General features: G+C 47.4%; 1 protein-coding gene across 1 annotated transcript in view; it reads left to right on the top strand.

The window, feature by feature from the left end:
- LOC144731998 (substance-P receptor-like) overlaps positions 1 to 18,377 on the top strand; it is a 68,549-nt gene that overhangs the window by 32,486 nt on the left and 17,686 nt on the right. The window contains exon 2 of the mRNA XM_078613181.1: positions 15,588 to 15,782. Coding sequence (XP_078469307.1) covers positions 15,588 to 15,782 — 195 coding nt within the window. The remainder of the gene's footprint in view (positions 1 to 15,587; positions 15,783 to 18,377) is intronic.

Below are 18,377 nucleotides of genomic sequence, written 5' to 3'. Positions count from 1 at the left end.
TCGGATTTGCTTGGCCTTCAAAATAATGAATAAGACCCCTCTTGGAGTATTAGCAAGAATTTAATGCGCAAGCCGTGTACATATATATAATCACTTTAATTAAAACAAGAATCAAGCGCTTAAAATATTCCACAAAGGAACAAGAGACGTGTCTTTGTTTTCCTTTGCATTGCTAAAAGCTGCCTTGTGCATTGCAATTAGTACCACATTAGCGTTCGTTTAATCACTGTGATATGTGACTCTTGTCGGAATATAAACGCGTTGGTACACTGTATATGATTATGTCATCATGATCATCGGTCATGATCAATCCACTGCTGCAAGAAGGCCTAACCCAAGCCGGCACCACCACCACCACCACCGCTGGCGCAATCTTGCGATGTCACGATCCACCTGGCGCACTGCATTTCACCGCTCCGTCTCCTCCACTTTGGGCGACCTCTGTTGCACGTTCCATTCCTTGTCTGTCGCTCCATCGTTGTTGACCGTCGTCCATAATCCCTTCGAGCCGTGACGTGTGCTGCCTAAGCCCCACTCAACTTTTCTTCACCGTTTGGACGATGCCACTCACCTGCCGATGTTCTCTAATGCATGTGCTCCTCGTTCTGTATTGCAATGAAGTTCCAAATACGCCGTCTCTCAACGCTTCTTTGCACACTTTACAATGGATCCACATTTTGATTCTGAACCGTATGTCATAGCAGGTTACTCCAGGCGTGAGGGATGATTGAGGCCACTGGAGGGTTTGAGAATTTCCTCCGCCAGATCTGCGATGTCACTGCGAATGAGAGATTTGGACATCCGCTTTTTTAAGTGATCTCCACTGACCATAGCTGACACTGCAACCTCTGACATTTGCACACGGCTCGTTATGCCAGCCCAGATTTGCATCACAATGGCCATTTCAGGTAAAAACTCTGTAATAACTACTCCGTCTTTGTATTATCTCAAATCTATATATAGAAGCTACAAGTGCAGCCATGCAATGGCTTTCTCGCTCCACTACTGGTAGAATACAAGAGTCTCCCAGCTTGAGGGAGCGCATAGAGTATTGGCCTTGGAAGAGGTGGGCGTCCCCACACTTTACCCCACCCACAGAGCGAGCTGTGATTCACTAACTCTGGTGCAGCCACTTATACTGCTGGCTACACAGAGGTGCTGGGGGCGTGGTGGGTTGGGGGCAAGGGGGGCTCTTATAGAAACTCACATCGTCGCAACGGGAGATTGAACCGGTGACCTCCGTGCCTTGCAAGTCCAGCGTGCTCACCGCACGCACCTTGGCAGCGTCCCCGCACGATGGAGGTGCGCTGCAGTAGGACGCAGTGCACAGCTGCGATCGCCTTTGCACTCGTGCTGTCTCCGGGAGAAATTACATCATGGTGACAGGCGTATGGATAAACGGGGCTTCACTACCCCTAACCCTCGCTCATCTCGTCAAAGAGCATAAACCATCTCCACAGCGGCGGCTTTTGGCACAGCCATCGCACAAAGACGGTCGCTGCAGCGCGCGCCTTCAGATGTGCTTCTGCGGCCGTCTGGAATGCTCTTCCTTCTGATATTAGGAAGCCACTGGAGCTATGGATTTCTAAATCTAAATTGAAAACGAATTTCTTTAGAACTTTTTTGTGTTTAGTCTGTTCTTCCCCCGCACATCCGATAATCCTGGTTGTCAACGTACGGTACAAATGAAGTTCAACAAGCATACATGCAACAAGCATGCAGCACTATTTTATATTACAACTTTAATTGTGCTGTTTGTTGCTGGAAGCTTGACGTTTTGGTGTTTTAGGTCCTGTGCTCAGTGGGACACATCTGAAATGACGTCGACCAAGGAGATGGAGCGATGAAGTCGGCTCATGTGCAGGCGCTACGTGAAATAGCACCAGCTTGGGGGGATTGATGATGATGACAGTATGATTGGTGGTTTAATTCAAGCCTAAACATTAGATTGGGCAACTTGGATTCCCCGCACCTCTGGTTATCACGATTGGCTACGTACGGTGCAACAGAAGTTCAACATACATACATAACCCTAGTCACCAACTCCTAGCCTTCACACGCAGCCTCGGCAGTAACACCTCCGGATGCCTGGACTCAACGAGAGGGCACAAAGTCACCGCGAGCAGGGCACGTGGCAACCCGACGCCGATCGGTGAACCCGCGTGCCCTTTCAAGACCAACCACACTGCTCCCGCACCTCCGCCCTCCTGATAGAAATGCCCCGGGCTCCCCATTTACTACCGGTGTCTGTTCAAGCTCCTTACGCTGGTATTTAAATCTCTTCACGGCCTGGCCCCACCTTACCTCAACATCTCTCGTCTCGTTTCATGTCTCCTCCCGCCCGCTCCGCTCTCAATCCCTCCTACTCCTCACTGTTCCCCCACTCTCCTTGCGCACAATCACCGTTTCCGCTCCGTTCCCCTACTTGCCCCCTTACACTGGAACAAACTTCCCCGCCGCACGAAGCAACGAGCACCCTCCCTGTCGAGTCTCCGCTCCTGCCTCAAGACCCACACCCCTTCTCCCTGGCCCATCCTTCCCTCCATCCCTAGGTACCCACCGTAATTCCCGTACCCACCAAACCTCCCTCCCCGTACCCCATCCCTATTCACCGCATCACTTTCAGCTACCCTCCTCGTTGTACCACTCATAACCCTTGTCAAGGTCCTTGGATGAAAGCACTATGTAAATATAAGACGAGATCTACCACGGGTTCTGCTGAGTGGCAACCTTGCGTCCTCTCAGTTTCGGACTTTGTATATATATTTATTTTATTTAGATGATTTCTGAAGGAAAAAACTTTCGTCAATAACACTGTGGGCTTAAAACTGGACACGTATAATAGATTACGTTTCGGGAAATGGGCCTACTTCATAGCAAACTAAATAAAAGATCTCGTTTATATAAAGATAATGTTGCATTTACTCGTAAAATTAAAAAAATCACATCATCAACCCCAGAAAAATTTTCAAGTTGCCCAAAATAAAATTTTCACACTCATAATTGCACGTACGCACTTGCAGCCGTGTCCGTGTGCCGTGTTGACGCTGCAGGTGCCACACTTTGATATATCAGAGGGCCCATAAGCTTCAATGCAAGTGTTAATTGCATGCCTTAGCACCAGCTGCAATGGGCCTCCAGGTACGGGACAATTATATAAAAAATTAGATCTAATCCACAAGGACTGCGGCATTTGAAGGCAGCGTACCCCAGAGGTAGCGACGCCGGTGGATGCGCGCGGATTCGCTGCAGCCTCTGTCAGCGTCTTAAGCTGACGACGGTGCCTCGGCTTGCTCCATCAGTCGGGATTAAGCAAGAGGCGACAGTGAACATCGCGGGTATACCACGACCCGTGTCGCAGGGTGTCGCTTCAAGGAGCGTGCTTTCTTTCCCCCTCTCACTCACAAAGGAAGGCTCCCTCGCCGCAACGAGATCGTTCACGAAGCTTCTGGTGTCACAACCCCTAGACCGCATCCCCTGCTAAACCATGGCGGCAGCAGCAGCAGTAGATGTGGATACGCAACGACGATGATGATGATGAACAAATGCAAAGTAGGAGGCGTCACAGCACCGGTGCACCACTCAGCTACTCCTGAGGCAATGATTTGGCTCGGCTACCCAACGTGAGATGATAGTCGTCACCCTACAGCAGTGCTGGGTCAGATGAAATGGTCGTTGTTGCTCCACAGCGGCGTTTCTCAAACCTTTTTGCCCGCGGACCGCTCGGCATTCACTTCTCTCTCTAAGTACCAGCAATACGAAGTGATTCATATTGCCGGAACATATTTTATTGTTTTAATGCAGTTAAAGGGGTTTTGTTGTTGCTTACGGAGAGCATTTAGATCTTAGGGTTAGGGTAGTTTGATCAAGTTAAATATCATAAGTGAAAATATGAATTCATCTCCAAAACAAAAGGTTTTAACAAACGTTGTCATGATTCTAGATTTGAAGCTTTCGTGACTGCAAGGATTCATACTCTTAGGTTTTTTCGGTAAAGTCACGTAGGTAATTTTTTTTTTAAATAAAAGTTAAATAAAAATCACGACGTTTCAGAGGCAACACAAGCTTCCTGAAGACGGAAGCTTGTTTTGCCTCCGAAACGTCGTGATTTTTATTTTACTTTTATTAAAAAAAAAATGTTTTACCTACGTGACTTTACCGAAAAAAAACCTAAGAGTATGAATCCTTGCAGTCACGAAAGCTTCGAATCTATAAATGTGTCGTTAAACCCACCACCACCCGAAACAGCCAGTTAGTAAGGTTTGTCACGTGAACAGAACGTGCCAATTCGTCACTTGTACAGCAGCACCGGTGTGTTGGAGATCAAAGCCACAACATTTACAATCTAATTGCTGTTTGAACATCTTAACACCTGTTTTATTGACAGAAATGGTAGAACCTTTTCTTATTTTTCACACTTTGATACTGGCATAAAAGTCCCATGACATAGGGATTACATCGATTTACCAAATCACTTTCGAGTAGGTCACCAAAGTTTGCGAAATAGAAATCTCCCTTGCGGCTGCTCACGCTGAACTGTGCCGCATACCGTGCCGTGAAGCAGAAACTGCCAGAGCAATGTGGGGAAGCCGGCTGTGATCTTATCGCTGTTTTCTCTATGCCCCCGAATACAGCAATCTGATAAAATAAAGGCCAGTGGCGCCTTAGACGTGCCGGCCAGGTTCTTTAAAAAAAATATATGTTCCATGTTTTTCGAATGCAGGGCTCACGACGTTGAGCGTGGGTATCAATGCGAACCGACAGCCCTTTGTCAATGTACTGCCGGATTAGCCCCAACTCTACCCCCAGGTAGTGTGTCAATCATCAGGGTTCAACCAGTGCTTAATGTCATCCGGAACAGTCCGGAACGCTCTTCCAGGAATTATTTTGGCACCCAGCCACATCCATCTTGCCTGACTTTATCCTAATTTCACGCACCCCATATTCCTACAAACATGTTCATAGGCATATAGGGTAGACTATTGTAGGATTATTATGGATGGCCATACCTTGTATGCGAGTGGTAGTGCCTTACACCAATAACTTAATCCAAGATTCAAGTTTCATTTTGTTTAACCAGGGCGAGATCTCAGGAGTGTTCCAGGATAGAGTTCTCATTTTTTGCAAGCGTGACCTCGGGGGTCACTAGAATGACAAAAAGCAAAAACAGGCGATAACGTAAAGTGCAGCCAGGAAACAAATATAAATCAGAGCTGAAAACACCGCACACGAAACAGAAACAAACCGATGCCAAAAATAACAAACTCCCTGTAGCGCAAGTCGGCTCGGGCTGATTGTCCCCTAGGGCTGCTCGCTGTACAATTACAAATTTAAGTTCGGGGTTGTTTGACCACACTTCACCACGCTGGTCGGTGCGATTTTGTGGAGAAGGGGGCTTGTCCAGGAGCGATCCTGACATCGCTCCACCGGCTGATGGAGAGCCACGGACGGGAATTGGGCTCACACGTTGCCGAGTTTGTAGCGTGGTTACGCTCACCGCTTGCTCCACCACTCCGACCCCCACCTGATTTAACGGAAGTACAACAAATTAAAACGTCGTGGGCTTTCGCGACCAATATTATTCGGAATAAAGTTTTTTTTTGGGTTAGATCGCGTCAATGTAAACGTGTCATTAAACCCACCACCACCACTCGACGCAGCCAATTAGTAAGGTTTGTCACGTAAATAAGATGCGCCAAGCACGCCGGTGTGTTGGAGAGTAAACCCACAACATTTGCAATTTGAGTACGACGTGATTACAACCAGCCTCATCAGGCGATTGGCCTGCATATTAATCCCGCACATTAATTTCAACGTGAAATTAACTTTCGGCAAAGTAGTAGGTGCATAGTTGCGTGTGTTGGCTGTGACAAGCCATGGCCTCGTTCACCACGGTCTGGACAAAGGAGCTGAGCGCTTGGCGCGTGTGGTTCTGTACGTAACAAACCGACGGGCGAGCACGATTGGTGCAGTGCCGGATTAAGCTAGTGCGGGGCCTGTAGCTTATGTTATAAAGGGGCCCTACATAAATATATGAAATACAAATATTGAACTTGCATAGTAAAGTAATTTGTATTTTTTTGTTTGCTATACAGCCGGATAATACGACAAATCGCGAACCTTAAAAACCCAGTCGTTCGTAAAAGTTGAACGCGGTATAGTACTATAGTTATAGAGCAAGTGCAGAATCACTGAACCGGAATTCATAGCTTGAAAGCATTTAGCGTGGGACCCTTAAAAGTGCGGGGCCCGTGGCTACATATGTAGCTACTCTTGCTACATATGTAGCTACTCTTGCTACTGTGATAATCCGGCACTGGCGCGGAGGGCATGCAAGGAGACACGAGCGTTGCGCAACATTCCAAAAACCCTGTAAAGCTTAGGGGAGCTACCACAGTGGCGCACGAGGCCCGCAAGTCAGGGTCCATCTTCCGGTGTGGAAGTTTCAAAACAATGAGGTTGGTTTCTCTTTTTACAGCTCATTTATCAATTGCAATGCTTCATAATTCGCGAGGCGCAATGTCCTTTTGCGAGGGGGACTTGGGTTGACGATGACGGGTGAGGCGTTGACGCGTGCTTGCCGCTTGGGTTATGACAGTCATACAAATTTGGTAAATCTTGGGTTAAGGAATTCGTGCGGCTTTTGAAACACAATTCCCAGCAGACGCCCAAACTACTGAGCACCTGTAAGTGCTTGTGTGCTGAATTGCAGCCTCGCTGTGCCTCGAAACTAACAGGCACCAGTCACCAACCAAGAGCCGAGAAATAAACCCAAAACCAGTAATTTTGTGGAATATGTAATTTAAACGGTCTCGTGATTTCCTGGATGCCACCACGGTGTCATGCTCAGCGCGCTGGGTTTTTCAATTCAGAGGTCACCGGCTCAATCTTCCGAGCTCAGCAGTTGAAACAACGGGTTGCAAAGTTTCAAAAATCCGCTTAAATCCACCTCCGCCCCCGCCACCAGGGTACACAGCACGTGATGAGTTAAGGTGCGGGTGTGCGCACATACCCTCCAAGACATCTGGTCCCAAACGTAAAACCAAATGCTGCCTCTATGGCTTCCTCAAGTGGCAAGTGCTTCTGCGAGCACTGAGCGTGACTGAGTAATTGCGGAACCGCAAGCAATGAGGCTCGCGTAGAGGTATTTTAAGGCCGTAGCCCAATTCTTCTGAAGAAGTCGGTGGGATGGAACGTCTGCAGTGTTGATCAATTGCAGTGTGGATGCGTTCGTGCTCACATAGTAAGCTATGGCGGATCTGCTGATCATCATAAAAAAGGTACTTTGCTGTAGAATTGAAATGTAAATATTGTTGAATACAATTTTGCATCTTTATATATATTTACTCTTGCGGGGGGGGAGATGGGCGGCAAAGGTTATTTGCTGAACAGCCTCTAATGTTTTTTTTTATGGCCCTTCAGATTTAAGTGCGCTATTGTGAGGACATCATCTGTCGTGCCCTCGTCAACAAGGGAGAGGGAACAATGGGATCTGCACGCGTGCAGGTGTTGTGTGCGGATCGTGGCATTGCGGGATTGTGAGAGGCGGCAACGACCTGGGGAGAGCTTTCATTCAGCGGTGGATAGACCAAGGCCGAGGATCGTGACGATGACGATGATGATGATACCTTCCACTAAAATACTTTACGAAAGATGAGCAAAACTGCAAAGACACGTTTTCATGGCATTTGACCGAATTGAATAAGAACATTTTATTTTTGCAATATCATCAGGAATCTTGGTGAGTAAAAATCGAAAATATTTCAGGATTTAACTCAAATTATTTTTGTTTCTTTTCGATTATATGTTTTTTTTCCTGCTATCTTTTCCTCATATGTATTTCCCCTGAAGTGTTTGTGATTTTCTGCTTCGGAGTTTCTGGTGGCTTTTAAGCGATTTCATGAAAACAAATTCCTTAGCAAACAAACAGGCACCTCTGGTGCGATTAGGATAGAGTAGCATCGCATAAACTCGTGAAAATTGCGAAAACATCAAATAAACGCAGGTCGAGATCACAAATACGTTTAATGTGTCGCGTTTATGTGTCCATATTTAAAACATCAGATGCACACTTTACAAAATCCTGTTGCCTGTTGCTATGCATAATTTATTAATGCATTTGCGAGAGATGGCGTATTACAGTACCTACGTACGTTGAAATATTGCATTTTGATCCAAGGAAGCCCTGCAGTGTCAAGACTTTCAGAGTGGCTTTGTTGGGGCTAAATTATTTTAATGAGAGTTTCCAATTACAAAGGAAATTTACCACTGGAGAAAATTGGGATCTTACAAACGGCAAATCACTTCGATCCATCTGTGCTGCTTTGTTCGACTTTGTTCATCGTGAACCTTTCACGTCGCAGATTGTGTCAGCCAGAGCCAGCACCGCAAGGGGTGTCTCTAGGCAATGGGATTTAAAAGAAAAGAAACAGCTCGGCCCCCCGCTGTTGAAACTGCCTCAGAATGAGATCGAACCCCTGGGTCTCAACTCCGCCGTGCTCACGGTAACACCGCGGCATTGGCACGCGACAGTTGGTGTTGTGATTTCTGTTCCGTGAGCTTTGCCGTGCGATGAGAAGACAGACAATGGTTCGGGTTACATTTAGAAACGTGCCTTTAGAATATTTACCAGCTGCTCAATATTCTCACTTGATGAGCCACATCGTTGAGCTATCATTTGTGATAGTCAGGTCAGTGGGCCTTACCTGGTAAAAAAAAGTGTTTAGTTTAGTTTCTAGCTTCAGACGAAACCCGAGTCTCCCTTGGCATGTATTTCTTCTCTTCATCCCTGTATGTCAACAGTTGGCCACCTGCACACCCAAATTGCTCTCCACCTTGGCCGAATTTTTATTTCTCTCGTTCTACGATTGTTCGGCCTGAGGTAGGACTATACTTGAACGACGCCCTTCTGGGATGCGATGCCGCCTTTGAGTCGACCAGGTTACGGAAGCAAGCCTCACCGAGCACACTGAAACCCCCCCCCCTCCCCGAGCAATCAGATGTTTTGGTACCCCCACTACCCCACCTCGCTGTTAGTTACCGCGAGTTTCCGCTGACCCCCGGTGAACTCGCCCTAATTTGCACCCTCTCTCGCGTCGGGCCAAATTTCACTGCCCATCACCGAGCCTCGCCTTCATACTTTGGCGCGGATCACTCCGCCACCCCCTGTCTCTTTGCTGAGTCTGGGGACAATACGCCGATACTCATGGTCAGTGCCCGTGTGTGCCTGAACGTAAATGTGTCGGCATGAAACGTCTTCATCCTGCAGACTACGGTCACAAAGACAAGACACGGGTCCCCCGTGTATCCTTAACATACTTTTTTGGGGCATGTGCTGTTTGCGAGTGCCTATGAAGGCCAACACTGCACACGAGGGCGGTTGGTGGCCAACACCAGTGCTGATGTGTTCACATTGCTCCAGGTGCCACTGTTAGGATTCGACCTCGGGGAGGCCCAGGACCGGTTGAAATATTCGCCATGGGCATTGGTTGCAGTGCGCTAACAACGACACTACCGGTGACACTTACACACTCGCAGCCACTCACATCCACAGTCTTCACCTGCACACACTCAAATTCTTATTGACTGACCATCACACAGACTCACACACCTAGACAAAAACACAAATCCCCTGTATAGCCTTAACAGACTATCCATGGGAAGATAGCCAGTTGGTGTCCACTGCACACTTTGTCATTTGATCCTCTTCACAATGAGTACAATCTCACATTCGTCAATAACACCGTGGTCTTCAAAGGGCCAACAAATATTGCATAGGCGACGTTTCGGGCAATGTCCCTTCTTCACTGGCACATAGATCACGTGTCTGGTGCTTGCACACCATTGCCAATTGGCACGGTCGGCTGTGTACGATGCGAAAGAATGTCGACACACACTGCAGTATCACCACTTGACGGTTTTTATAGTGAGCAGGTGAGCACTGTTAGTGTTGGGTGGATTGCCACTTGGCAAGGATCGTGAGAGGTGGCGGTGGAGGCTTGGCAATATCTTCATCCAGCAGTAGATTGAGTACGGCTGACGATGGGGTGTTGCTAAGGTTTGCTCCTTTGTCACTGGCCACTAGAGTGGCAAGATGCCACTGGTCGTAAGGTGGAAGGCCATTGGATAAGGCCGGCTGATTGCTAAAGCCCCTTTCTCTGAACAATCACGTTTGCTGAATGCAGCACGCCTTGTTGTAACACATCGTACTGCACGTGTGGCCGTGTTAACCATCGCGCTCCTAATCAAGTGGAAGATATCGGAGAATTAAGATGTTGCTTTGCTCCTGAATGGGACATTTAATTCCGAGCTGGCTCTCTCGAGACGTATGGAGTACACACGTGGCACTGTCATTATATCAGTAACAAATGCTAATAGTGTGAGTGCCATCTCGTGCCGCTGGCTAATCACGCCGGCTCGGTCTATTAAGTAGCTTTGACACAATCGTCTGTAGAGTATTGGGCATGGACTCTTAGAACCGTGGCCCTTTTTGTTGTATAGATTTACATATAAGGGTGTGTGATTGCACGCGGTGCCATATGTTCCTTTTCATAGTTGTTTTGGGCAAAGTGTCCCAGAGCCTCCCTTAACCATCAATAGCAAAATTGGCAATGTGATTTGTTTAGGCTATTTGCCCAAGGAGTAAACCTGGCCCATGACTTGAACATGCTGGAAGCCTTAATTAGAATTCTGTGGAGAGAATATCAGCCCTGGCTTACTTACTACAGGGTTTTCTTCTGTGTGGCTCATTTCACATTCTAAAAACTATGGACTTCTGATTCATAAACTTTTAATAAAAATGTTTTACCAGGTAAGACCCACTGAGCAATATATCTCTATTTCAGAAGCGACCTGGTCACAAATGATAGCTCAACGAAGTAGCTTATTACGTGGAAATGTATAGCAGCCAAATGCTCTAAACGCATGTTTCTAAATGTAGAGGGGAAGACTGGAGGGCCCGGAAAAAAATCCCCACGAACACGGAGAGAGACACGCAAACTCCAAATCTACAGTAGGCGTCAGGAGCAGTGGGGTGTATCGCTGTGATGTTTCTTTCGTATTTGTCTGTTCTGGATGACCACAGTCGCACAAGATAATTTTTTATTTTCCATTTATACATCAGGTATCCACATCTGCTGCCATGGTTTGTGCAGATGCGGTTTAGAGTGGACCATGAGCTTCGTAGAAGATCAAACTTTTATGGATCTTCTGCGTTGGGTCTTTCACAAGGTGCTTGTTTGTGAGTTCTTTGGAACTCCATTCAGCTTTCCAAGCTTCATCGTGGGTTGAATTCACATTGATGGGTCCAAAAGGGCTAGCGTTACTTCACGCAATGACGAAGGACGTTATTGAGCTCCTGATGAATGGGAAGGCGACTGTTTTCCTCGATACTACAGGGTCAGTGAAATATACTGCAGTGTATTGCACTGCAGTGTATGATGGCAAAAGGTTGGGAGTGGTGGCACAGGAGATGGCGAGTTGTATTCCAATCAAGGACAAACATCCTGGCCACCCACCCCCTTCACCAACCCACAATGACCAAAAGGGTGATGTATGGTCTCTAACAACCCCCGTGACTGACAACTGAATTTTATTATTTGTGTAAAAAAAGTAAAGGTGCTGCCCTGCAATTGCTTGCTCACCCCACTGCTGCCGGAAGAGTCTCCACTCGTGGGAGCTTTAGAGGGCCCCACCCCCCTCGAGGGAATTTGGCCTACTCTTCTACACTGGCCGGGGAAAACGTGGAAAGTCCCACACACTTTGCCCCACACACTGCCTGCCAATCCACAAATTGTGGTGTACACATTAATGCTGAATGTGTTATGCACTTTTAAATCTAAACTAAAAACTAATTTCTTTAGAACTACTTTTTTGTGTTTAGTTTGTATGCTGTCCTCACCCGCACCTCTCATTAGCACGGTTGGCTACGTACGGTGCAAAAGAAATTCAACATACATGCGGTGCGAAAGAAGTTCAACAGGGAAGCCTTCAATCAACTCGCAGCCATTGCTTCAAACTGCCGCACCAGGAGATTGAGGCGAACCGGAGACCTCTGGGAAGTCCAAGTGTGCTGCCCATTACCCACCAGAATGTGACGGGAAACAAAGCGGGTGAGGGATCCTTCAAGGAGAGGCAGCGTAACGCGCACGCGTAAAGAGGCAACCGTGAAGGATGTCATGCAGTGCCTGCTACGATGTCGCTTGCGATTTATCTCCCAGCGAGATGATGCGGCGGCTCTGGCATTGCAGCGATCGGTGGGTGTCATGGGACGAATGCTTTTCCGCACACGCGTATGAATTGTGATGGATATGAAGAGAAAAATCTAATTTGGTGGGGTGATTGGATATATATATTTTTTTTTTAACACACGCCTCGTGACATCCTAACCCTGAGTGACACTTACCACTCCGAAATGCCATCGGGCGGTTTCCCCACCCTTGAATCATTTTATGCCATTATGTATGTGACACACATAGTTAGTGCCATTGCAGACGACGGGGGAAACTCTTCGGGAAAATTGTGTGCGGCAGTGTATAGCATCCAGTGCTGTAGGTACGTGTGTATGTTGAACTTCATTCGCACCGCAGGTAGCCAACCGTTGTAATCGGGAAGGACAACAAACTAAACAAAAAAAAGCAGAAATAAGTTTTCAAACTAGATTTTAAAGCGCATCGCTCCAGTGGCTTCCTAATGTGGGAAGGAAGAGCGTTCCAGACAGCCGCAGAAGTGCGTCTAAAAGCGCCACGATGCAGTTGACTGTCTTTGTTCAACGGCCCGCCAAAAGTTGCTGTGAGAATGACCAGGAGTTTGCTTGATGGTGGTTTTTTCTCCTCGACGAGATCAGCAGCAAAGTATTGTGGTTCGCTTTGTGGCAAGCACACCATGAAATTTCCCACACTTTTAATCGTTTGGTGTCATTCCGTATGTGTGACACGCATAGTTCAGTGCCATTACAGACGATAGGGGAACTCTCAGGAAATTGTGTGCTGCGGCGCTCAGCATCCAGCTCTGAAATCAGAGTGAGCGATGGCTTTGCGGGACCGTGCCATTTACAAACCCAAAATGGCAATCGATGAACTTCCAGAATTAGGAGCACGAGACAATCCCAACTCAGGAGAGAGATCAATTGCGGGTGCATGGAACTGGGAGGTAATAGCGTCAGCAACTACAAGCCATGAATGCACACGCAGACATCCAAACTCTCAATTTTCACCGGATATTTGCATTAGATTCGGCCAAAGAATAACAGTGCCGTTGGATGGAATGCAAGCAACACACTTGCCACGAATGCTAGATGCTCCATCATTATTATTATGATCATCAACCGTTGTCAACCCGCTGCTGGATGAAGGCCACTCCAAGCGCTGCAAATATCGAAATTCACCTAGCACCTGCACACGAGCTGATTTTATCGCTCCATCTCCCCCCAGAAGACGTACTCTCTCGGACACGTTCCGATCCTTGGCCTGCCGCTCCGTCACTTTTCTTGACCATCGGCCCCCTCTAGCCATGACGTGGCCCTACCCAAGCCCCACTGCGCATTTTCTCTCGTCTGTGTGTCCACCACTTTGACTGTCACCACCATTAAATAACGAATGGCTACTCTCTCTTGTGTGTTTGTGAATATGCTACATATGTGGCGTTATGATGCACGTGCATTCCATCCTACAGAGACGACAACTAAAAATATTTCCTCCTTTTACAAAATAATTTATGGCCATTAATCAATCCGTTACTTGAGGAAGGCCATCCCACGCCAACCATGGCGGTTGTTTGACTATACTTCACCGGGCTGGTCAGTGCTGGTCGAGAGCTGAGAGACCAAGGTACAGCTTAGATTTCACTCGCCACTGATGGTTCATAGCGCATCGAGCTAACCACTGCACCACCGCTCCACCCCGAGACTGGCTTCATTATACGGGTGCACAAACAAAGCTGAGCCGCACAAATATTTTGCATGCAAGGTTAATTAACTAAAATTTACCATGGGACCATTTGTTGCTGCGCAGGGCGGTTAACTGAGCGTTGCGGAGAGCGCCAACAGCTCCCGCTGATTTGTTTTGGCCCCAGGTTTGAACGCTCTCCCCCCTGATTGATGAAAATCCGTTGTGGTCACAGACTACCGTGGAATTATGTTCCTCGAGTGGCGCTTTCCGCTCGCCACGTCTGGAGCCCGAAGTCGTGTCAACGAATGACGCACGTGCCGTGGGCCGTGTCGATTGGCACCCCCGCGATTTCCCGAGATTTTTGTTGTTGTTTTTGTTGCACACTCGAAATGAAGGACGTGGGCAGGTGCTCCAAATCGAGGGCAAGCACATTTATTGTGGTAATCTGTAAAATGCAACAGCACGTGTGTCACACACAGCCATTTTCAACCGAGTCGCCATTAACCACGTGACTGGTGTACAGGTCAGGTTACTCAATAACCCTGCCAGCCACCTACAGGCCCGACTCAGTATCACATGCTGGTGTACATACGTGCATTGATGTACTGCACAGCACATAAGGACTTTCACAAACTACTCTTTGGTTATTTCGGTAAAGTCACGCAGAAAATAAAAAAAATAATAGAATACGACGTTTTGGTGGCAACACAAGCAACCATCATCAGGTAAGAATGAATGATAAAACACAGACACAGGAACAGCATAAGCAGACACATGCAGAGAGAGACACACAAAGACACGCCGAGCGAGACACACACTCGGTGTGTCTTTGTGTGTGTGAGCAAGACACACACTCTAGAGAAACCCCTAGAGGGTGTTTAGCCTTCTCTTCCAAGCTATCCACACGTCAAGGAAGAGGTGGGAGTGCCCACACTTTACCCCAACCGCACGCAACTTGCCGACTGACTCAACTGTGGTGGAACCCATTCGCACTGCTGGGTTGATCAGAGGCGGTGGGGATTTAAGAAACTTGCAACCAACGTTTCAACTGCCTCTACGGGAGATGGAATCGAACCGGCGACCTCTGGGAAGCAAGTTCAGTGTGCTGCTAACCGTTGCACCCTCTGTGACAGCATCCGTACATTAACGTTCAATTTTTTTCTGACGATGATGCTTCCCCATTCCTGACAGCAGCAATGTACACACGTGACAAACTGCTGGATGGTCAGAATGCACTCTCGTTGAGGGCCTTCTGCTCGCAGTAGCATGAGCCAGCAATTGCAAGGTTGCACCTTTACCTTGTACAGTCTCTTCTCCTATAACGCGGTAGCTGCCTTCCTGAAGAATGGCGCGTTGTGGAAAAATCGCGTTATAATAAATAATATAGGGTAAAGCACAGTCTGTGATAACACGTGAGATGTGTATGCAGGCTGGACAAAGACTGAAGCGCGTGGGTAGCATCTAGAAGTATCAAGCAGTATCCCGCCTTGTGTGATGCTACGCCGAGGCAGCCATACGACCACTTACTCCTACTCACACGACGCAGTTCTGTTCACTCAATCGCGTTGTGTCCAATTCGCATGCGCGTTATAAGAAATGTGTTCCCTAATACATTAATCGCGCTGGGTCAATTTCGCGTTCTGAAAACACCTCGCGTCCAAGGAGGACAGACTGAAAGCTTTTCCCTCTCTCTCTCCCCAGGTACATGGCGATAATCCACCCGCTGCGGCCACGACTCTCGGCCTTCGCCACCAAGGTCCTGATCGGCATCATCTGGCTGCTGGCCGTGGTGCTCGCATTTCCCTTCTTTTACTACTCGGAGGTGGCTGACAGCCATGGCCGCTTTATCTGCTACATCTCCTTCCCCAAAGACGATCACGTGAACCTCAAACTTGTGTCCGTTCCTTTTTCTCTCCTCCTGCTTACTGACGCACCGCACGCGTACGCACGTACGCGCGTACGTGTGCACGCGTGTACCTACGCACGTACGCGCGTACGTGCGTAGGTACACGCGTGCGCACGGATGCTGCCGTGGTGCAATGGTTAGCGGCGCTCTCCTGGACTCGCGATGCAGAGGTTCGATTCGATCTCCCGGCGTGGTAGTGAAAACCACGTCGCAAGTTTCTTAAAGCCACCCACAGCTGCCGCCTCTGTCCACCCTACAGTACACGTGGGTGCAGCACAGTTAGTTAATCGGCAGGTCGTGTGTGGTGGTGGGGTAAGGTATGGTTGCTACTACCTCGAGCCAAGACGTCTGGCCAGCCTGCAAGAGGAGGCCAAATGCCCGTGAGAGACTCTCTCGAGCTCCCGCCTAGTAGAGGCTCTTTCGCCAGCAGTGACGTGAGCAAGAAATTGCAGGGCTGCACCATTTACCAGCTTTCCCTTAACAAACTTCCTGAGCCTATGAGCCGCAATGTTCACATGACTATGAACCACAAGGCACACACGACATAGTTTCCAACTCCTTAGAGCGGAGAGCCACCAAACGCTCTAGAAAGACCTTCAAACATTCCACTAGACACTTTACGCAGTGCTACACAGCATAAACTGATTGATGCAGAATCCTAAATAAAAACCTGACATCGTGTAACTAGACACTTTACCAAGTGTCACAAAGAGCGAACTGATAAAGGACCATTTAAAGCTTTTGTGACTGCAGGGATTCATCTTCTTGGTTCTTTCAGTAAAGTCACGTAGAACGGAAGTAATAAAATATTACAAATAAAACATAATAAAATAATTCTCACGACGTTTCGGCCACAACGCAAGCAGACGTCCTCACCTGTGGAGGGAATAACCGGACGGCTGCTTGAGTTGTGGCCGAAACGTCGTGAGAATTATTTTATTATGTTTTATTTTTATTATTTTATTACTTCCCTTCGACGTGACTTTACCGAAAGAACCAAGAAAATGATAAAGGACCCTTAATGCAGACCTGAAATCGCTTCTACATCCGCATCTTGTCCTCATCCCAGACAGTGGCCAGATTTGTCCACTTTCACAAAATGTTGTTGCTAGGGAAACCCAAAAGGTCGCTAGGTCTGGCGATGGCAGAATCGCTGATTTGGCAACGTGGGACACACACCGCTGTGTGTTGATGCCACCGGTTAAATTCTCGCTTCCCCCCTTTCCGGCGTTAATTTCCTTCGAATTTAAATTAAAGGACATTTTCAGAGCATAAATTGACCTCGAAATTGTGGGGGAGCTCAGGAAGATGCAATAACCACTTGCCAAACATGTATGAAATCGCTGCACAATTCTAGACAGCAATTTCCCGTGATCGTTTCACTACACCCCACAGAAAATAACACAGCCGTGATGATATTTAATGCCTCTAAATGGCAGATATACATGATACTAATCATAAACAAAAAAATTGCATCCCTTTGTGCAATCTCTGTTGGATGAAGATATCCCCCATGCCTTGTAATTCATGTTGCGTGGGCGGGGGGTTGACCATACTTCTCCAACCTGGTTTGTCCGGGGATGGTGAAGGAGGACTGATTGTGGACTTATTCGGATATCACTCGCCGCTGGTGTTAACCATGGTCAGCAATCAAACGCATGGCACCAAGTTGATGGCGAATTGCGTTCACCATTGTGCCACCCCAAAATGTTATTCCTTGCACCAATTAAACTGGAAGGATGCACGTTCAAAGTCTCACGAGTGGATTATATTTGTTTTATGGTATTAGGATAGAGAAGTCGTCACCTTCTTACTCTATGTACTGTGAGATCAGACTTTTCAGTCCAAGTTTTACGAGAGCCCATTGCAGCCCTTACATCTCTTGCTCACACGACTGAAAATAGAAGGGACTCCAACAGCGATTATATTTGGCCTACTCTTAAACGGTAACTATATGCCTACGAAGAATTGGGAGCACCGACACTTTACCCCACCATCACACGCGTGGGGAACACATTTGTGTGTTGAGTGGACCGAGGCAGCCGGCATATTGAGCCAGTGACCTCTGGATTCAAAACCCAGTGTGCCGATCATGACACCACGGTAGCATCCAGGAGATCACGAGACCGTTTAAATGACATATTCCAAAATAATCATTTCAAGTTGATTTATTGGTTGGTGACCGGTGCCTGTTGTACAGAAATTGTGGCTAAAATTTAACAATCAACCTATTTTTTTCAATATTTTTTACGATTTAATTATGTATTTGTTAACCAGGTAAAGCCCACTGAGCTATATCTCTTTTTCAGAAGAGACCTGGCCACGAATTATAGCTCAACGAAGTGGCTTATCACGTGGAAATGTATAACAGCCAAATACTCTCGACGCATGTTTCTAAATGTGGAGGGAATAACCGGAAGACCTGGAAAAAAATCCACACAATCACGGGGAAAACAAGCAAAAACTCCATATATATAGGCGTCAGGGTCAGGATTTAACCCACAACCTCCTGTATACCAGGCGAGGTAGTTAACACATTGCCACTATGGTACACAAGCACTATAGATGCTTAGTAAATATGGCAT

The sequence above is a fragment of the Lampetra planeri genome, chromosome 41 (assembly GCF_965212315.1).
Source record: "Lampetra planeri chromosome 41, kcLamPlan1.2.h2, whole genome shotgun sequence".
Taxonomy (NCBI): Eukaryota; Metazoa; Chordata; class Hyperoartia; order Petromyzontiformes; family Petromyzontidae; genus Lampetra; species Lampetra planeri.
Note: the sequence above shows the minus strand (reverse complement) of the source record. Positions and strands in the feature narration are given on the sequence as shown.